At 49.0% G+C, this 22,061-nt stretch overlaps 2 protein-coding genes across 6 annotated transcripts in view; one reads left to right on the top strand and one right to left on the bottom strand.

The window, feature by feature from the left end:
• The window catches only part of ZNF609 (zinc finger protein 609), a 244,740-nt gene extending 238,328 nt beyond the window's left edge, over positions 1-6,412 (top strand). For all 4 annotated transcript variants that reach the window (XR_002344510.1, XR_002344514.1, XM_013992893.2 and 1 more), the window contains one exon: positions 112-6,412. The gene's annotated coding sequence lies outside the window, so the exon portion shown is untranslated. The remainder of the gene's footprint in view (positions 1-111) is intronic.
• On the bottom strand, positions 6,545-19,795 carry OAZ2 (ornithine decarboxylase antizyme 2). 2 transcript variants are annotated; one of them, NM_001122995.2, is given in 5 exon segments: positions 6,545-6,934; positions 7,179-7,264; positions 8,066-8,241; positions 9,331-9,488; positions 19,601-19,795. In NM_001122995.2, coding segments are annotated over 5 exon segments (570 nt in total). In that variant the 5' UTR covers positions 19,621-19,795; the 3' UTR covers positions 6,545-6,803.

The following is a 22,061-nucleotide window of genomic DNA, read 5'->3' as shown; positions in this document are numbered from 1 at the left end:
TCCGGAGACCAGGACTGGCCCTGCCCCACAGTTCATTTTCTTGGAGCTCCACCTTGTGGTTGTTTTACTACAGGCTGAGTGCCTAGTTATCTGTCCATGTTTCCCTTGCAGAACACCAAGTGCCCGGATAGTCAGCTTCACGGGCCCGGACTGGCTCACCCAAGGAGGTGCTGGAGGTGCCATATAGACATCAGTTAAATGGTGTTGATCATCTGTTTGCCGTTCCCACCATGACTGAAGGCAGACCCTTGGCTATCTCGCCTCCACGAGACCCCTGGACTCCCTGACCCTCCCTCAGGAGCTGGAGAGCTGGTACTTAGCAAAAATATTTATTCTCTTGGCCACGGTCATGACTGCTGTGGCCTCTGTGGAGATGAAGGCACTGGGAGCAACTAGGGGAACATGGCCTCAGCCCAGAGAAGTCACTACTCTGTTCCCCCAGTCCCTGGTCAGCTGCCAGAGCAGTAACCCCGCATCCGCCCCCCGCCCCTGCCCAGGGAGGGATCCCAAGCACTGGGTAAGGTCTGAAGACAGCACAGCAGCCATACCCCTCACCATCATTACCACCATCGCCAGACCCTGCATCTCCCCAGCAGTTTGGGCCCTGGGAACTGGTAGCACGTGGAGGAATTAGAATCTCAGGAAAGAAACTGGGGGATGTTTTCTCTGCAGTTGTGAAAAAGAGGTCTTCAAACATGAAAACTTCTCCCCACTCATGTGAGCACATGTAAACGCTCAGAGCCCAGCCTGAAAAGGGAGACTAAGGCATCTGGCCCACCGTGGCCTCGGGCTGTTAGGCAGAGGGCTGGGGCCCCAACACCAGCACAGGGCTCCCCAGGGGTATCAGGCGAGAGCTGGAGCTGGAGCACGAAGGGAGTCTGTGAACTAGAAGCTGCATCCCCACAAAGTCCTGCTGCTGCTTAGCCCCATTCCTTGCCCTCTTCTTCTTTCTCTCCTGATCCCTTGGTGCCTTTCCTACGGGATCTCCACGCTGATGTCTCCTCTTCTTTTCCGCTGCTTGGCTCTTTAAGACTCAGGCAGGTAAAATAGTCCCCCCCACACACGGGGGGTGGGGGGCTTTGGATCTGCCTCCCGGTCACCTGAGAGCAAGCCAGGAGGCAGGCCCTGGGAGCACCCAGCCCTCCTTAGAGATGTCCTGCCCAAGCAGTCATCTGCGTGTCCTCCCCACATAGCGCCACAAAGCTGTACTGCCCAGTTTCCTGTACACAACTACATGACTTCATATAGCTCAGTCTATACCCCTGTGTGTGCCAAGAGAAGCTGTGTTTCTTTGTTACACACATTTTTGTTTTAGGGGCCACTGACCGTGGGAGGTGATGTGTTCCTTAGATTCTGGGGTAACACATGCAAGCCATTACTCCTCGGAGCCCCAGAGGGTACTCAGAGGAGCTGTGCTTTGAGGCAGAGACGTTTCTCCGCTCTCCTTAGAAACGCACTCCCAGTCCAGCTTTATGCTCTTTGTACTGGGAAAGTGGCAGTGATTTGTTGCTTTATTGGAGTCACTTCTTCCCCAAAGTATGGGGAGCTTTAGCTCTTAATTTGCTTTTGAGGTACCATCCCCTTTGTCCTCCTTCTCCTCTTCTGTCTTTCCTTGACCTTCTGGATTGAGATGCAGACAGACACCAACCTAGGTTAGAGACGGGTGTTTGTCACCAGAGTGCCAAAAGGGACCGTTTAAGAGCAGGGACTTGGCTCTGACAGTCTGGGGCATGGAGATGGAGGACAGTAAGCACAATGCCCAGGAGAGGCTGCTTTCCAAGCACCCCAGGGCCCTGCTCTAGAGAGGCTTGAGGTCTCTTGCCCAAGGGGAGCCCCTCTGACCTGCAGACCTTTCCTCTAGGTTTCCACGTCCTTGTTTTTGTTCAAGTTGGCTTTTGAGCCCTCCCCACAACCCAGTTTTAGACCTCTTAGCAGGCCCCAGGCAGCCCCTCCCACCCCATCATGCCTTCTGCCTCCTGCTGCCCCAGCAAGCAGTCCCCTGAGCAATGACGTCCCCTTAACCCGTGGAAGCAGTTGGTGTGGACACCCTCACCCCACCTTACCCAAGTCACCCCCCTGGAAGGATGGCTCTGAATTTCAGCCTGACTGTGCCCTCCCAGGCTTCTGTGGGGTGCAGCCAAGGGCTCATCTCTGTTCCTGTTTGCTTTTAAATATCGTTGTGTGTTTTGTATCTGTGGCGCTGGCTTACAGCGTGCTCTGTACATATTGTGAAGAAACTGTTTGGAGTAATTTTCTTTTCTGTTGGGCAGGCATGGCCCCGCTTTCCCGCCCTTTCCACTTTGTTCTGTAACAGAGAAGAGGAATTTCTGTATTAGCGGGACCCTTGGGTTCTGCAGAAGGAAACTGCTTTTTCTTTTTTTCCTATTTTCCCTTGAAAAACATTTGGTTCTTTGATCCTTATATCCAAGTCTCCCTTGAAAAGCAGGAGCTGAGCTGCCCAGAAGAGCAGGTGAAAGCAACAGTGGCAGAATGGCACTGCCCTTTCCTGATCCTCCTGGTCCCTGATCCTTGCCAGGTCCAGTCCTCCCTCCCCGAAGTAACACGAAACAGCAGCAGTGATGGATCAAGGAGAGCTCCTTGATGAGTGCTGAGTGTTACTCACCTCTAGGTCTCTGTACGTGGGGAGGAGGAACACGGCTGGGGCATCTGTGGCACCGGTGCCCTGGTCATAGGGATGAGACCCTCAAGGATTCCCACTTCACCCCAGAGAAGGCTGCTAAGGGCCACGACCACACCACGGCTCTCTCTGAGCCACCCCTGCTCAGTTCTCTTGACAGACATTGCTTGTCCAGGCCCTCACAGAGGAGCTAGAAAGAAGCAGCCTCGTCCCCAAGTGGGATAGCCAAGGCTTGGTGAGCTGCTCTTTAGGATTCACATCTGCTTCTTCCTCGTTTAAGGTGTGCCAGTTCCCTTTGTCCTCTTTCCCTGCCTGTACATGTATGTATACATGTATGATATCTCCTTCTCTGACCTCACCCTCTCCACATGTCTCAAGGTCAAAGGACCACATGCAGAAGGGTTAAGGGGGCAACCCATGAAATGAAATGATCCTTCTTGAACCTCTTCTCTCCAGGCTCCACGGTGGGGGTTGGGGGGCCTAGTTGCAGGAGTGGGAGGGTTAAGACTAACGAAGGGCTAGAGAGCTATTGCCTACAGGCTTCGAGGTCACCCACGCCACTTATTATCCCGTACACCCTTTCACCATCTCAGTGTCTACTCTGATGCCCCCAAGATTCAACCGAGCAGCTAGCTGGCCCCATAATTCTGGGCCTTTGTTATTTGTTTTACTATTAGGGCCTCCCAGGAAGCTTTCTGATGATCCTCTGCCATGGGCCCCTCCTGGGATTGAGCCCCTCCCAGGCCCCGTCCCCAGCCCCTCCTGCCCCAGCCCACCCGCTTGCCTTGGTGCTCAGCCCCCCATTGGGAGCAGGTTGGGGCGAGCTGGAGGCCCGGGCTGGAGGGGCAGTGTTGCTGTTCATAGCTTTTGTTCCATTGGCGTTGCTCTGTTGGATTTAATTTCAGTCTTCCTGATTCTTCCCTTCTGTAAAGTGTACATTACCAAGTTCCTTGTTTTTTTATATATATATATAAATATATATATATACAAACTGTACTCTTTTTGCCTTTGTACATTCAGGCAAGAAGAGAAAATAAATCTTTTTAAGAGACAATCACAAATCTGTGAGGGCTGCTGGTTATTTCTCCTGGAGTTTGCTGCTGAGCTGCCTCCTCTTCCCTCCCCACTTCTCCATTCTCCCTCAGCTTTCCTGATCTTCCTGGTCCTGCTCCATATGCATCCTCAGCTCCACCTCCCCTGGCTGATGGCAAGCTGTTGAATCCAGTGTCCAGACTACCTGCCCTGCAGCGTTTTCCAGCCTGGCCTCGGGCTTACTCAGGAGCTTTATCCTGTGCCCTGGCCTCTCCTGTCTTCCCTCTTAGATCCCATTCACCGAAGTGGCTTTCGACCCCTGGGTACTCTGGGACCTGTCTCCCAGAGGCCCTGGCTTTGGACACTACCTGTGAAACTATGCAGCTGGGAGCTTTCTGCCTAAGAGTTTGCACTACTTCAATCCGCCTGGGAGTTAGAACGGATGGTTTTTAGGAATGAGTGGGAAACTAGCCCCCAAAACTCCCCCAAATGCCAGCCCCCAGACTAGCTCTGATCCAGAGCCCAGAGAATATTCCTGGCTGGTGGACTCATGGCTACCCCATCAGAACAAGGGCTAAGGGTTTATGGGTCAAGAGCATTTGATCAGAATTTCAAAGGGTGGTACATTCTGAAACACAGCCCGACCAAACCATTGTTCCACCTCTTGAACTTTCTCCCTTTCCTCTAATTTCCTTCCCCCTTTTTTCCCCTTTCTCTCTACTTCCTTTTCTTAATTGGCTTTGGAATTGAAGTATATTTTTAAATTATTTGTTGTATTTATTGAATAAAGTTTTTAATGTCCCTGTTCTTAAATTTAGACTTAATTTGCCTTTCACATATCTCCCCTATCCTGTTCCACCCTCCCACTCCCAAAATATTTCACCTTCTACGTTGCTTTTTTAATTGGAGTGCAAATTTTGGGTGCCGTATTGCTTTCCTGTCTTATCTAGCAGAAGATTTTTTTTTTCTTTTTGAAATATTAGCTGAGTGCCTGGGTTTCCCATTCAGCCTTTCTAAAGAACCCCGGCTGTATTCAAGAGGATCCACCAGAAGGTGGCAGCAGAATCTCAGGCATGTTTCCTGTCCACCCTGCTAGCTTTGTTTTTCTTGGTTCTTTATCCCTGTCTACATTCCTTGAGTTTGAATTTAACATTTGAATCCTAAACTGCTTATATTTTAACGTGGCCCTTGTCAGCATTCACATAGATCTCTGTTGTAAATAACTTACTGTAATGACCATTTTTCACTCACAGACTTTATGCTGTCTCTAGGGGTTATCTGCCCAGTGGACAAAATCTTTTAAGCCCTTATTTCAGATCAATGTCTCTAGGCCCAGACTCTACCATTGAGGTGAAGATGCTGAACTCACTTCTTTTAATAAATACCAGGTGGAGTCCTAGGTTAATGTGAAAACCCAAGTAAGCACCACACAGAACAGTGTGAAAATGAGCAAAAGGCTCAGAGAAAACTAAGAACAACCACAGCGCAACAGTAAGTTAATAGCTCTAAAGCTGTAGGAGGTGGAAGAATGTGCCCAGAACCTCATTTAGGAAAAATGGAAGCAAAAGGAAAAAAGTACTAGTAAACCCTTGAGAAATTAAAAAGAGATCACAGGTAAAGAGTATTCTATCCCCCTCCAAAAGGAGAAAACTATCTTTCTAGGGAAGGTGCGTTTCGCTTCCTTCAAACCCCTCCAGGAATGGGAATGTCTGGCAGCTCCATGTGAACACCAAGACCCAGTTTTAGGACCCAGCCTGCTATACAAAAAACCTAAGAATGGCTTGGATTCTGGTATATATAGAGTGTATGCTGGATGAAGCCATGTGTACATACCTGTCTCCAGAGGGCTGTGGCACTCTGTCCCAGACCCCTAAGCAACCCCATGCTCTGCGGTGTAACGTGGCCCCCAGCACCTTGGCCGTTCATCTGTCCTGATGCACAGATGCTTCTTTCCTGAGAAGCATATATCACACCCCTTCTGGGTTGGGCTCTAGACTCAAAAGGACAGACCAACCACAACTTTAAATCAGTTTATTGACACAGTAACACAACACACTTGCCTCCCTGACACCCCCACCCCCCTGCGCCCACTCTAGATCTCTCCTCTTCCTCCCCCCCTAGAGCAAGCTGTTCAGTGAAAAAGAGAGAAGGGCAAGTCACTTCTACACGCTCAGTCCCACACCTAAGCCCTGTGGAGCCTCTTAGGGAGGGACAGGGGCAGTGAGCACTAGATAAGCAGAGGCATCCAGTCCCTAAGAATAGATTCCCCCACAACCTCCAGGCCCTGAGTTGCTATTCCTCTTCCTCTCTGCTCTTTGTGACCCTAGGAAGGAGGCACCTTGGGGCCTGGGCCTGCAGCCAAGAGCAAGAACTCCAGGCAGCAATCTGAGAACTGGAGTTGGGCTAGTGTTTTTAAGGCCCAGGCACCCCCAAAAAAGCCCTGGTGGTGGGAGTGAACTTCAATGCCCCTATTTTAAATGCACTGATAACATTAAACAGATTAAGCCAGCTTAACCAAATGCCAGAATAACACTAAGCTATAAGAGGGGTCAGACCTGCTTTCTCCAGGCCAGACACAAATGCACAGAGAGAAGCCCAGGTGGAGTGTCAAAAAAACAATGCAAGGACACTGCCCAGGGGCTGAAAAGCCTATACTCAGGAGATCCCAAGGTGACAGGAAGCAAGGAAAGAAAATACACAAGCTTAAAAACCAAAAAAAAAAAAAAAAAAAAAAAAAAAAAAGCCCAACAGCAGGGGCACCTGAGCCTGACAGTGCTGTCCCACCAGCCCTCCACACCTTGCCCCTGGACCCAGACAGTCCCGCCCCCTCTAGGCAATGTCCTCCCCTAGGCTAGACAGAGCACGTCACACAGCGCAGTTTAAAAAGCTTCTAATGCCAGTTCATAAACATCTTCATTTACTATTGGTGATTACATGTGAATAATATGTTTATACTGTTCTTTATGGAAAACAATTTCAACGAGTCAACTCTGAGAACACAATAGGCAACCCTCACCCTGAGCCCCTCAGCGTCCTTCCCTAGACAGCAAGGAGCCCCCTCCTCTGTCCCAGGGCTGCCTAACTTCCCCTCTTCCCCCACTGCGGCTCTTGGGCAAAGCATCCTCTATGACCATTAGTCCTCATCAGACAAGTTCTGGTCCAGGGGGTAAACCATGAACATCACATCTGGCCGAGAGGGAACACAGGGATGACCTGGACGCACAATCTCAAAGCCCAAGAAGCTGAAGGTCTTCAGGAGTGGAGCTGTAGAAGAGAAGAGTATAAAAAAGGGTTCTGATAAGAAACAACACAGGTAGGGTCAAATCAAGGGAAAACTCAAAAAACAAAGATGGAATAAATAAGCACTAGACCTCTACTAAATTTAGACTCCCAACCCCATGACTTCCCAGGGTGTGTAGGCCAAGCTCAGGAGCCTTGCTCTCGAGAGCCCCCTTTTCCTCTCCCCAGCCTAGGCAGCAGGTCTCAAGCTGCTCTGCCATCCACTCACCTCTGTCTTCCCGGCCCTTCCTGAAGCAGATGAAGACATAGTTCACTTTCATCTTCTCTTCAGCAAACTCTAGCAGTGCTAACAATCTGCAGGAAGCAAAGCAAACAATTCAGGCCCATTGCCGCTCTAAAGTTTTGCTCCAGCCCCCAAACCCCACCCCCCGACAAGGCTTTTCTGAGGCTTACACCCAGCACTGTGAACAGGAAAGCTTTGGGGAGTAGAAGAACTCAGGAGCCCTGAGTTCAGAAAAAAGTAAGCCACAATCCCTAAGAAAAATGTTACTGAATCATCTCTTCCTGGAGTAAAGGTTCTTCCTCTAAAATTATCACTAACCAATTTAACTAATGCAGTTCTACAAGAAAGGATGGGACCTACAGGAATAGAACTCAGTTTCTGAGGGGTCCTCCAAAGCTGCTAAGTGTGATGATAACATCTGCTGCTGAGAGGACTCTGGGCCCCAATACTGCCTAAAAGGATTTCCTCAAGAGGGCGGAGCCGTTCAAAGGAACTCCATCCTCAGGACTGTTTCTTACACACCTGGGAGCTTGGAAGGCCTTGCCCAATCCAATGAGATACCACTGTATCTCTGAGCTCCTCGCCTTCCAAGTGCACCACTGTAATGGTGGCTCAAGGAGGGTCTGATGTCCACTGGGAAGACTGAACCATGCGGTGATTCAATGATGGGAATATGGTTAATGTGATGATGATCTGCTTTCATTATAACAAGCCTGTTTTACTGGCTAAAAATAACCTGTTACAGAATCCTATATACCTGGGCAGCCTAGAGCTAGGGGAGAAGGCAGACTCCCTACCCGTCTGCTGTCCCCAGTAAGCATACACCTTTCTCTAGAGTAGACTGCCAGCCCTTCCCAACATGTGCTCCTTACCCTTCTTTGCTCCCATCAGCTAATAATCCATCTGGGATTTCTACAAACAGGCTCTGGCTGGACAGGACTGCATCCCAGGAAGAGACCTTCACCTCGGTGACCTCATACTGGAAGTGGACGATGTGAGGTTTTCCATCGTTCACAGGGAGGTCCTGGGTCACAGTGAGCTTCTCGTCCTGGGAGGATATCAGGTCAGAGGACCAGGTCACTACTGCTTCTGGCCACATCAGAGGCACCCTAAGCTGGGTGGCGCTGAGAGTCCTCTTGGGCCAACCTCGGGGTAGCATGGGATAGAGGGCATGCTGAAAATGTAGATGCTGGTAAAATGGAGCCATTCATTGGCCTAAAAGCTAGCATGATAGGAAGGGAAGTATTTACCAAGAGTCCACCACATGCCAAGAACTGCGCAAGCAAGGTATTGTTTCATTTTTCAGTCACCACTGCAAGCACTTGAGGTAGGCATCAGTATCCTCGATTTAAACCCAAGATACCAGGGGCCCAGAACAATTAAACAACTGACCCAAGGCTCCACAGTGAGAAAATGGCAGAGCTGAGATTCAAATCGGGTCTCCCTGACTAAACGCCCATACTTACCCTCCAAACCCTATGCTCTTTCCTTTCCACCTCTCAAAGAGAAATCTCAGGAACAAATGAGGGTGTACATGAGGGCTCAGCCGGGACACAGGTCAACCCAAACTGGCGCAAAAGACCAGGACAGTCTCAAGAGCCCACGACTCGGCTGCCCTGCTACCCTTCAATGCGAGTCTTAGAACCTAAGCCAATGTCTAGGCTTACAGAAGATTTAAAGGCAGTCAAGGTGATGGGGGAGTGAGACGCAAGGATCCCTCTCCTTACCACCCACCCCAGACTATTCCATCCCCCAGTCTGGTCAGGGACAGAAGTCAGAATGCCGAGAGGACAATGGGAAAATTCCTTCTGGCCCTTGGTATTTCTCAAGAGGAATGGAGGAGTAGCACCAGCGAGAGCTCCTGCATGCCTCCACTCAGCCTCCTCTTACTGTTCCCCCTCCCACTCAGTGCTGACCGAAGCTGAGAGGATGGCACGGTGTTTGCTTGGTGCTGAGGATCCTCCCTGTACTCCCCAAAGCCTCACAGCAGCCTCAGCTGCAAGTCCTTCCCAGTCCTCCTTACTGGCCTGGCCTGAGACTCCGAAGATTAAGGAAAGTGACCACTGCCCGAAAGCAGACACCCAGCAGTGTCAGAGAAGGCGCTGCTCCAAACCCTCCACCCCAAAGTCCTCCTTACCTTATATATTAGAGCTGAGACAGAAGGATCCCTGCCGCCCCCTCGCCCACCGGGGATCTTCGACAGTGGGTGAGGGGCATCAGGAGCACCACAGAGGCCCCGGAACAATGTGCCTGCAGCACTGGAGCTGGGGACAGTTACTCAAAGGCAAGATACTACTGCAAGAGACAAGTGAGACAGTAAACACAAAGCCTTAATTAAACATTTAACTCGGCACCCCCCCCCCCCCCGCCCCCGGCTCTCGCTAAGCAAGTGCTGCCTCAACACCTGCCCCAGGCCTTTGGGTTGCAGCTCTTAGAACGACTCTCCCAAAGGGCAGGAAACCCACCATCCTGCAGAGGCACGGAGAGTCCCAGAAGGGATCGGGGAGTTGAGCTGGATGGTCTGACCAGAGGAGCCCCTGTCAAACAGCCAACAAATCTCTGTGCCACCCACAGACCTTGGAAAAAACCAGACACTAGCCTGCCTACTAGGCCCACAGCTCCATACCCCCACTAGGCCCCTCTTTTTCATACCCCAACCGTGTCTCAACAACCCATGTGGCAGAGTGACAAACCCTACACAATCACTTTAGACTGGAGAGGCATATGGGCCTCAGGAAGTCACATGGAGTGTGTATCGTGTCCCTGAACTACTCCTGAGGCCACTTTTCCAATGATGGCCTCCTCAATCTGAACAATGGAACTAGACAAGAAGTCACTTACCCAAATCCCTTTAGGGTCAAGACTGAATCAAATCCAGGGATTTGGCTCCCGGAGAGGAGGTACACTACAGTACACAGTGTGGTATGGTATCTGAGTTTGTCCCTGGCATGCCACCAAATGCAGAGTTACCCTTTGCTGGAACTGACCCGGGTGTGGGGGTTCTGGTAATACTGATGTGATGTGATCAGAATGGACACTCAAGTGTGTGTATATTGCAGGCGTGGGGGTCGCTGAGGGGAGGTACACCTGCTGGGACCTGGGTAAAGAAGCCAATTATCAAATGGATCAGAGGGTGAAGGGCTTCTAAAGGAGCGCCTGTCACCTCCAGGTGTGTCCCTTCTGGACCACCATGATTTTTCAGGTGGGACCAATGGGACTCCAAATCTGCTCCGTGCCTTCTATGAATCCAATTTACTGGCTCTTTAAGCTGAGCTGTAGCTCACTCCACAGGCCCAGGGCAAGTGAAACAAGGAAAAGAGGAAGCCAGTCTGTGCATTTAACACCATGACTCAGCACCAGGCCTGGCCCCAGTGCCCCAGCACCTAGCCACAGGGCAGCTGGAACTCAGAGGGGAACATACACGGGAGGGTGTGGCCATGGGCTGCTGGGGCCAGCTCACCCAATCTCTCTCCAACTATAGTTGCAACTAGTGATACATGTTGGTAACTTAAATCAGCCACAGGGGGTGTATTTAAACCACAGAAACCAGCAAACGCCATAAATCAAGACCATTCTGTCCCCCTGAAAACCATCTGTAAAATGATGTGAGGCACCACTCTATACACTGTCCTTTGCTTTCGATGGCACGGGGTAGCAGATTTGGGTTCTTCACCTAGTCTCAGAGCGATAGAACTGAACTCACACCTAACACGGCAATGGTATGAAAAAACTAGAGGCGCACCTCACTCAGACCCCTCAGTGCCAAGAGAACTAGACAAGCATCCCAGCTGAGACCTAAGGCCAAACCCATCACTGCTCTAGCTCAGCTCTTCTGTTCTCTCAAGAATTTCAAATAGACGCCTGCAATTACACTTGGAAATTTCACTGGAAAATGAAGTTCCCAGGGCAGTGCCAGTGGGCCCAGAGCAGCATCAACACCTGGGAGTTAACCACCTACACCACCTCATGCCTCCTCTGCAAAGCCTCAGGGCTTCCTCATCTCCCCTCACCTACAGCTATCAGCAGAAAGGGCATGACAGAGGACTATGCTACTATTTCAGAATAGGACTTATTTTCTATTTCGAACAATGAGCTGCTAAAATCACCCCTTTCCAGTGTGTAAAGGCATACAATAATAATGACCAGGCCGGAAAAAAAGAAGGATGGGGGTTTCCCAAGCAAAGGCACACAAACATCCCTCATGAGACGGCCCCCTTCCCACTCCCTAGTTACCACCTTCGGGCTTCTGCTGAGGTTCCTACGGGAGCACCAGGAAGGCTGGGCCGCTGGAGAGAGCTGCCTTGTTTGTATTGGTCAGTGGAGCTACCCAAAGAGTGGGCAAACCTCTGCAGTTGACATGTGAGATGCAGCCTTGTACACCAGGAGAACTGCCTGGGTAATAAGCACCACATCAGTTCTAGAATTCTGGTGCTAACTCACTTTCAGAGAAATTATGCCTCAATGGTCTGTAGATGAGAGAGCTAAATTCAAACCCTAACCTGCATTCCAAATACCATCTTGATTCTGAATTCATTTTGGCAGAAGTAATGGGGCCAGCCCACTGAAAAGATCAGAAAAAGGTGGCTTTTCTCTTTTTTTAGATCCAGAAATAATCCCCAGGACCTGCTGTGTCCAGCACTAATCTACAAGCTCTTGATATTTATCATGTCATGATCTCACTCCTCTTTCACATAAAATGTTTAAGAAGTCTATTCCATGTTAACAAATCACTTACTTCCCCACTCACACAGGGATCCTGGAAACTCCTCCCCCACAAGGTCTGTAGAGAAAGCAAGTGTGTGAGTAGGGGTGGAAGGGTGTTTCAGGTCCCCACCCTGGAACCAGTTCCATTTCCCCAAGAGAAACAGCTGGGGTTTGGGATAAGCTTAGTGGAGAGCAGATCACAATCAATAGTTATTTTCATTGTCCATCATAATAGACCTGTTTTTAGTTACTCACCGGGTGAATGGCAAATTGCGCTCTTTCAAAAAAAACGAAAACAAGACAAAAACAAAACTGGCTGTCATCTCTGACATGAAAACGGAAGGGATATGGGTACCTATGTGGTGATTAAAGTAATGAAGGGGCATAAAATTGCCTGGCAATGGGCTTCTCTTGTATTGGCTTTAGTGTTCAAAGTGGTATTATGGCAAAATATGCCACCAGCTTCAGGAAGAGTGAATCCTGGAGGAACTTAAGCACAAGAGAAAAGTGGCTTTAAACACACATCTGCCTGCGAAAGATCCAAACCAGGTTAGCTTTCATATTCAGTTCAGTCAGGTTTCTACTGGTTCCAAGGCCCAGCTTTTTCCATTCCTTCCTCATATCCTGCTGACTCCACTGGGGGGCAGGCATGGTTTAATCTCTACCACCAGAGGATGGCTTAAGAAACTCAGTCTAGAGGCTGAAAAGATCAGGCTGATTAAGGAGAATCAACTGTATCAGACTGAACTCAAACATCCAGCTGGGCTGGTCCTGCTTTTGGAGAAGAAAAAAACCCACCATACTGGAAATGAGGGTGTCAGGTATCCAAGTCATTCAGAAGAGAGATGGGAGATCAGGGCCAATCTGGTAGTGCCTTTTATTTTCCATTATCAGACATGCCCTTGGAAACACTCCTCAGGATACACATGAATCCAAGGACTTATCACATCCTGCTACCTCTAATTTAAAGTGTTCTATGAGACTGTTGTCTGAAATGTCCTTAGTAGATTATAATTTCATATGCTGGCTACAGACAGCCGGTGTATGCATCAGCTGTATCCCTGGGGAATGTTGCTGGCAAATCAAATTTTTATAATCCAAATTCTCTTTTTAAATCTCTGGAGTGCTACTATTTAAAGGAAGTAACCTAAAATCTATCAAGCAAGTAAAGGATCTCCTGTTAGAGAATCACTTCTAGTTGACTTTATGTCCATTTTGATTTTCATATTTAGTTTACTCAAAACAGAGCACAGCCTGCTACACAGAGCAGAGATTTAACATAAAAGTAATCCTGAGACTAACTTCCATTTCAGCCACATCCAACAAATACTTGGAGTTCCCGTCGTGGCGCAATGGTTAACGAATCCGACTGGGAACCATGAGCGTGAGGGTTTGATCCCTGCCTTTGCTCAGTGGGTTAAAGATCCGGAGTTGCTGTGAGCTGTGGTGTAGGTCGCAGACGCGGCTCGGATCCTACATTGCTGTGGCTCTGGCATAGGCCGGTGGCTACAGCTCCGATTCGACCCCTAGCCTGGGAACCTCCATATGCCACAGGAGAGGCTCAAGAAAAGGCAAAAAGACAAAACAAACAAACAAACAAACAAACAAAAAAACTTGAATTTATATTCTCCTTGATATACTTTTGATCATGTTTCACTTGAATCAGTGGCCTGAACCTGTTCACATCGGCACCCATTCCTCTCTGGTTTCCATTACCTATTAGAAGGGGGTCAGATGGCCTTGCAATTACCTACACCTTGCAGTATCAAGTGAAAAAACATAAAAACCACATTCCCAGGCATTCTATATTCATTCCCCTCTTCCAACCTCTTCTGACCCATTCCTGTCTCAGCCCTGCCTCACAGAATACTCTCTAGGGTGCCCTGACTTCCCTCACATAGACTGCTTTTACTCTGAGACTAGGGAGGTCTCTAATGACTAATCCCTACGCAGCAGAGAGACCAACCCAGGGCTGCCATCACACTTAGCAAAAAAAGAAATAGGAAAAAAGGTGGGAGGTGAATGGCCACCTCCAGTCTAGTGGGAGCACAGAGGCTGATTTCCAACTGCCAATTCCCTCTCCATATGAGAAAGGGGCCCTGGTCAGATGCCAGGCATAAGTCATTTCACTAGGGCTGTTCTGCGTGCCAAAGGGAGTCTACTTGCTAAGTATGATTATAAAGAAAATGACATCAACAGTATGAATCACAGATGGAGAGGAAAACTGGATTTTGGTTGATTTTCCACAAGAAACACAGTTATGGTGGCAGCTAGAATATCCATGCCTCTGAGATTTGCTCACCCTGTTACACAGCTGATACTGGTAGCCAAAGGTAGGCCCAACCACATATGCTACCAGAGGTGAGCAGCTAGCTAGTAGTCATGCTTTAAAACAGGACCTTAATTTTACATTTCAAGTACCTCAATCTACTTTGTATAGTAAGCTCATCACTCAGTTCCAGCCTCTCTTCCCAAGAGAGAATTACTTCATTTTTTATTTTTATTTTCTTCCTTTTTTTTTTTAGTGCCACACCCGTGGCATATGGAGGTTCCCAGGCTGGGGTCGAATTGGAGCTACAGCTGCCAGCCTATGCCTCAGCCACAGCAACGGGGATCTGGGCCGAGTCTGCAACCTACACCACAGCTCACGGCAACACCCAGATCCTTAACCCACTGAGCGAGGTCAGGGATCGAACCTACGTCCTCATGGATGCTAGTTGGGTTCATTAACCACTGAGCCACGACGGGAACTCTGGGGCCTAGGAAATATGCTTAAGGCTTATCTCATACAAAGCATTTTATTCCGTTGTGGCTTCCCAGAAACTACCTCTTTGTTCCCTCAAGTAACAAAATCTCGCTCACCTACTTGGCCGTTTCTGGTCTTAAAGATTTCCATTAGGCATCATAGCCTTCTCAATCATGGCACTAACTGAATCAACACTGTGCACTGTTTCAAAAAGGTATGAACTGTTTTGTTTTGTTTTTTTCCCTAGAAATACACATATGTAACATCCCTCTACGCCACTCCTTGGTCCTCTGAGCTGCTCTGGGGCTAAATTTGGATTTCTTGGCAGAGTGAGGAATTATTAGTCCGCACAGCTTTCTGAAGTATACCTCCAATTTGGGGGATTCCTAACTACACTAGAAGTGTCTCTTTCTCTGCAGAATGACCTTGAAGGGACATCAAATGAAAACTTGCTCTCCCTACTACCCATACCCAACAAGTGATAGTTCCAATAAGTAAGGAATAACCAAAACCAAATTCTTAGGAGAAGAGATAGAAATTCCATTATCCAGAGAATCATTCCATGAAGATGCTCAGGGTAGCTACAATGTGCCCTTGTACCTTGGCTACCCTCCCAAAAAGCCACCTGTGGAACCAAATACTTCTCCTCAAAGCCTATCAGACATAGACTGATTTTTTTTTTTTTTTTTTGCCTTTTCTGTCTTTTTAGGGCCACACTCGAGACATATAGAGGTTGCCAGGGTAGGGGTCTAATTGGAGATGCTGTCACCGGCCTACGCCACAGCCACAGACAGCAACGCCAGATCTGAGCTGTGCCTTTGACCTACACCACAGCTCATGGCAACATAGGATCCTTAACCCACTGAGCCAGGCCAAGGATCAAACCCGCAACCACATGGTTCCTAGTTGGATTCGTTTCCGCTGCGCCACGACAGGAACTCCATGACATAGACTGATTATAATAAAGATATCAAGCCAGGGCAAGCTCTTCTCTACATATTGTGCTGTCACAAGGTACTAAGCAAGCCCTAGACAAAGGCTATCTTCCTACCCCCACAAATCCAGGGAGAGAAAAGTCATGAAGCTTGATTTCCTTGGATTTAAACCTGTTCAAGAATCGTAATAAAAATTTTGGGGAGGGGGGGCGGGGGGCTGTACCTGCGGCATATGGAAGCTCCCAGGCTAGGGGTCGAAGAGGAGCTACAGCTGCCAGCCTACACCACAGCCACAGCCACGCCAGATCCGAGCCGCATTTGTGTCCTACACCATAGCTCACAGCAACGCTGGATCCTTAACCCACTTGAGCGAGGCCAGGGACGGAACCCACGTCCTCATGGTTCCTAGTCAGATTCATTTCTGCTGCGCCACGACAGGAACTCCCCCGTAATAAAAGTTGTTGTACTTATGTCTTTTTCCCTCCCCCAATATCAGGAATTTTGACATTTTGGAGGTACTAATCAGAACAAAACTGGAAAGGAAAAGCCTTGTTTTCAAAACATACTACAGGCTCCTCTGCAACTATTTCTTCCAGGAAACCAAGCCTCCACCTCTTAAGTATTTCACTAGAGCCAGGGAAGCTGGAACGCCCATCCCCCACCCAATGGAGCTAAACTCCCAGTCAGCTCCCCCATCTGTGGATACAAAACACCAAGAACACTGACTACTGGGAAGAACATCCGGCTCTTATCAAAATCCTTAGTTAGGGCTTTACCAGGATTCTTTTTAGAAAGTTAGGGGCAGGCCAGTGGAGGCTTGGAAACATGCTATGGAAACAGGATTGCCATAACTCTGAAACCAGACACCCTGATACACCACCCCACCCCCAGGCCAAAGTGGATGAGCCAGATCCAAGGCCTTTGCTCCTGCCCAGGCCCTGGCAGGCCAGCTGGCTCCTCCCTCCACCTGCCTTTCATACAGCCAAGCCCCTCAAATTACCAACACACTAAGCAAGGGCTCTGGAAACAAGCAAGCCTGTTTTGCCACTTAGGTATCTGGAAGGAATCTTCAAAGTTAAGTGAACCCGCGTCTCTCTTTTTCACATGTAAGCTCACTGACAAAGTCAGAACTAGGACTCAGGTCTCTCAACCTCACAGCCATGAAGACCCTTTCGTGTTGGTCCCAAGTGCGCTTCTCTCAGGGTTCAGCCTACAAAGGCAGTGAGGACAGTCCAGTCTGGAGGACTCCAGAGAAGGCCTGCTGAGAACACACAACTTTCCAAACCCAACTGAGGAGACAAAAAAAACACTGGAAAAGAAAACTCCATCTCACAAAGCCCTGGGGTTTCCTGTAGGTTTCTCTGCTTCCCTGCACCCCTGCACTTCATGGTGCCTTCTCATACCTGCGCTCTATCCTCAGCACACACAGCCGTCTTTACCACAAGTAACACCTTTTGCACCCAGTGTCCATGTATACATCCACCTCCACCTCCTCAGTTCCAGAGGGGCTGGTTTAGAGAAGATGAAATAAGAGGGGACTGCTGCAACGGGCGATGTACATGGAAAACAGAGCAACACAATGGGATGGTAAAGACAGCTTGGCAGGTGGGGGTCATGGGTCAAACAGGACTACAACAAACCAGGAAATGAATAGTGACTTTTCTTTCTGCACCTAGGGAAGAAATGGGGGTGTGGGAGCTAAGAGTCTGAGAATTAAGAAAATGGCTCATGGCTGAGAAGTGAGTAACTTGAGGTAGTAGAATTAAAGAGGCTATGGCAGGTATCTTAGGTATTTCTGGATAGCACTTGGGAGAGAAAGACTAAGAAATCCCTGAAAAAGACAAGACCCTTTTCTGCAGAGAAAGGGCTGATATCCACTCAAGGAGTATGATGAGAAGGGTCTTCTGGGAGGAGGGGAGGGGAGGCAGTGTTTCTCAACCCTGGTTGCCCATTAGAGAACGCTTTAAAAATACATATCAACAGAGTTCCCGTCGTGGCACAGCAGAAACAAATCCGAACGAGGAGGTTGTGGGTTCGATTCCTGGCCTCACTCAGTGGGCTAAGGATCCAGCGTTGCCGTGAGCTGTGGTGTTGGTCGCTGATGTGGCTCGGATCTGGCATTGCTGTGGCTGTGGCGTATGCCGGCAACTGCAGTTCGGATTCGATCCCTAGCCTGGGAACCTCCCTATGCCTCGGGTTCGGCCCTCAAAAGACACAAAATAAAATAAATTTTTTAAAAAGATTAAAAAAAATACATATTAATAGGCAGGCCCCCACCCTAGGCTAATTACAGCAGATTATTGAAGGTGGGGCCCAGGTGACTGATTTTTCACCTGTGCAACCAGGGTTGAGAAACACTGAGATACAAGAAAAGCTGAAAACCCAGCTGGAAAATTTAAAGAGGCTGCTGTTAAAGGAATGGGAAATGGCAAGTTAGAGACCATTTCTGTAAGAAGGGCACCTGAGTTTGAAAGGAAACTTGAGTGGTAGTTAGATCTCTATGTGAAGAAAAGCAGTAAGAAGAGCTATGTTTGTAAGAGGAACTAAAGCCCAGATTTGGATAGGCCATGGCACAATTTAAGGAAGATTTGCAGGGAATGGATCTGCTTGCAAAACAATGAGGCCCAAGTGAGGAGCAGAAGCCATAAGGCCAAATCTGGAGACAAAGGGTCTGGAGGGGGAAACTAATGAGCTTCAGACTCATTTTGGAGCAGGCAGCAACAAGTTTTGGGGAAAAATGAGGAAGAGAATTAGAACCCAAATTGTAAATAAAAGTCATTCTGATGTATAAGCAGCAGCTGGGGTTAAAAATTGTAGAGAATTGGAACATTAGGAAACAATTTCTCACTGAAGATTTAGGGACAGAAACATGGGACATGCTTGAGGCATAAATGCAGGACAAGGGCTACTTTGGAGGAAAAGAGGAAAGGTAGAGAGAGGGAAACTGAATAATGAATTCTGCCTAGTTTGGGCAGGGGAGAAGTACATGTGAAGTAAGCATATGTGAAGCAAGCTGTTTCAGAAAGATGTGCAGTCTTTCTCTCCAATTAATAAGGGAGGGCTGGGTAGGGTTTTGAGGAAACATGAAAGGTCCAGTGAGCAAAGTATGGGGACTGATTTGAAAGCACTGGAGGTACTGGGAAAGAGGTATAGGGAAAAACGCAGGGTGGGCTGAATTCTGTAACCTAATATTCTAGCGATGCGGATCGGTTAAGATGAGAAGAGTATAAGAAAAAGTGAGAAAAAGTAGTTAAAAGGTAGGAGTGTTTAGAAGAGTGTTGGGTGGAAGACATCATTAGGGAACAGGATGGAGAACATGAGTCAAACCCAAAGTGTTTGAGAAATAAAAAGAATGAGATTGGGAGACAGGGGGCATGGGCCCAAATGGGAAAAGGGTGTGGAGGGAGGGCTGGAGGGAAAAGAGGAAGCTGCAGTGAGGGGCCAAGGGGAGGACTAGGCATCACTGTAAAGACTGCGAGGCCTGGGGAGGTGGGGGCCGGGGAGGGGGGTGACAGGTGGGGGGGCTGGGTCCAGTTGAGAACTGAAGGACGGAGCTTTGGGGGGGTGATAAAAGAGGCGTCTGGTTGGAAGGTGCAGTTTGAATTAGGGAAGGGGATTCAGAGGGAAGGGTGAAGTGACTTAAAAGGGGAAGGAAGATTTGGGGAGATGGGAAACAATCTGGGGAATTAGGAATGAGAGAAAAAGCACGGTTCGGTGGGGCAGAAAGGAAATAGGGACTGGATTGGAAGACTGGGTCCCGGTTTGTGGGGGCTTTTACGGGAGGAGGAAGCCCGGATGAGGGGGATGGGCCGGGCTGGAGGGAGGGGGGCTAAAGGACGGAAGGAGGCCCAGCTGCGAGGCTGGGGCTCAGACTGGGGTGGCTGAAGTAGGGAAGGGACTCAGTGGGGGCTTGATGGTGCCCTCTGGAGGAGGGCCGGGGACCCGCTGGGTGGTGGGGAGAGGAGGCCCTCTGGAGCAGACGAGGGGAGGATGGGGGCGGGGAGCCTGGGCCGGGCCGTTACCTGTCCTGGGTGTTTATCATCCTCGGCGGCTCTGCTCAGGGTGGGAGGAGGCGGCGCAGGGAGTGGGTAGGTGGATGAGTGGGTGGGTGTGGGGTCACGCGCGCGCGCGCGGGGCCGATCTGTGCGGGCTAAGTCCCTGTCAGGCCGCGGGCCCAGAGCCCTCCTCCTTGCCTCAGCGAGCGCCTGCCTCCAACTGACCCTCCCCGGCCGCCGCCGACGCTGCAGCAACCGCCCCGCCCCCAAGTGCCTCATCTACATAGCCCCACCCCAGCGCCGCGCGGTGTCCTGGGAAACTGGGGCCCACAACAAAGGGCAAAGCACCGCCCCGCCTCTGCGCAGGCGCGTCAAGCCGGTAGCGGAGTCAGGGCAGCGCCAGGGCCTTAGGGGAAGCAGCGTGTAGAAGGGATCGTGCCCCAGGCGGTGTCGTGGTGGAGATGGCTGGGCGAGCCGTAGGATGTTTCATTTCAAGTAGAATTTATTGGGCATTGGCTTCACCCTTGTTTGCGTGGGGTTTAGCAGGGCTGTGACACTTATAGGCCCTGGGAAGCTATTAAACAAAACAAAATCGTTAATCTAAGATTAATACACATATATTAGTGTCATTCTAGGCTAAGGCCAAGCCCTGAGATCTCCATTACCTCCGCTCACAGTGCAGATCAATAACTTAAACTGTCAGCTAAGATCAGCAATATCTTCACCTTAAAAACATATCTCAGGCCAAGGGTTAAGGCCTTACACGGGCTGGTGGTCATCTAATGCCAAGTGGCTGTGGATCAGGATCATAGTCACCTGACAGTAGTGGTGGAAGGCACCAACACTGCCATGTTTACAAGCACTTCATATCACAGTCATGCAAGATTACTAATCGACAGTCACTATCCCTGCTGGTCCTTATCACAGATCAGTGCCAACAGGTCACAATCACTGGTATGCAGACCCCTCAGATCACAGTCACTGCAGGCTGCAATCACAGGCACTTCAACAAAATCAGCTTTTGACTCTGTTCACAGTCAACTCACAAGAGAGGTCACGTTATCTCAGATCATAATGGGTTACTGTCACCTCAAACGCCATTCATTCATTTAGTCAACAAGTAATTTTTGAGCAGCTACTTACTATGTGCTTCAGGCATGTGGTAGAGTCCAGGAATACTCAGTGATCAACTAGGCAAAGTTCCTGCCTTGGATGTCACAATCTGATCCGAGGGAGGGACACAGAGAGGCCATCATACTATGAGGTAAGTGCTCAATCTGAGGGAGGCCACAGAGAAAGCAACTAGGGAATTAAGGATGGCTTCAAAGAAAGGGTGGTCACAATCATTCCAGATCAAAGGTCACTCTGACTCCAGCTGAAAACAGCCCCATGTCACAAAAGTGCCACATAGAGCCGTCTCAGGACCTCTACTTGACAAACAATGTGCTTTTGGTTTTTGGATGATGATAAATCAGGGATGGAAGATGGGTTGGAGCTGCCAAACTAAGTCAAAAATTGAAGTGGTAAATGATACCAGAACTGCCCAGATTATCACTAGACATAAAAGCAAGACTAGTCCCATGCTCTGGCTCATTTTAGATCATCTATGTTGTCCCCAAGGGACTGTCCCTACCTGATTTTCCCATTTCAAGCCAGGTGTGTTCTTACATTAGCCCACAGCAGAACTAAACAATTACATCTAGCCCTGACCGATCCCGTCTAATTGTCCCAGAGACCTGGGCAATCTTCCTGTTCCCCAAGGAAGATGGGGTGGCTCACTTCTGCCAGCCCATCCCTGGATGAGTGACCCATGGCCTGAAGGACAGTTTTTGAACAGCCAGCAGATGCTAAATCACTGTGTCAATAAAAGCCACATTTACTGAGCATCATGCTGAAGCATGAATTTGTACAACAGTTCCCCCACGTCCATTTTACAGATGAAAAGAATTAAAACTCAGGGAGACTATGCCAACGAATATTTTCGAGGGCCTATATATACCAGCCAAGTTAATTTATTTGTTTTAATTCAAAGCCAGTAAGTGGTAGAGTTAGAATTTGTACCTGGGGTATTGCCTGATCCTGTGCTCTGTCTGTATTCACATGGTGTAGTGACAAGGTGTCTGCCACAACTTACTACTTGAAGGAGTGACCACCTTGATGGGTGCCTGGCCAGCCAGTGAAAAATTCACAAAAATGGGAAGCCACCTTTCTCTAATCTGTGCTGTCCAATAGGATAGCCACTAGTCATGAGCAGCGATTTAAACTTAATTCAAATGAAATGAAGTTTACAACTCAGTTCCTCAGTCCCATTAGCCACGCTTCATGTGCTTAACAGCCAAATGGGGATAGTGCTTACAGTACTGCACAGAGCAGATTTCCCATCAACACAGTAAGTTTCAGAGAGTTCTGTATCCCATCACTCCCTTAAGCCTATCTACCTCAGTCACCACTACAGGTTCTAGTTCCCTCTCATCCATTATCTCCTCCA

The sequence above is a fragment of the Sus scrofa genome, chromosome 1 (assembly GCF_000003025.6).
Source record: "Sus scrofa isolate TJ Tabasco breed Duroc chromosome 1, Sscrofa11.1, whole genome shotgun sequence".
NCBI lineage: Eukaryota > Metazoa > Chordata > Mammalia > Artiodactyla > Suidae > Sus > Sus scrofa.
This window is presented reverse-complemented; position numbering and strand designations above follow the sequence as displayed.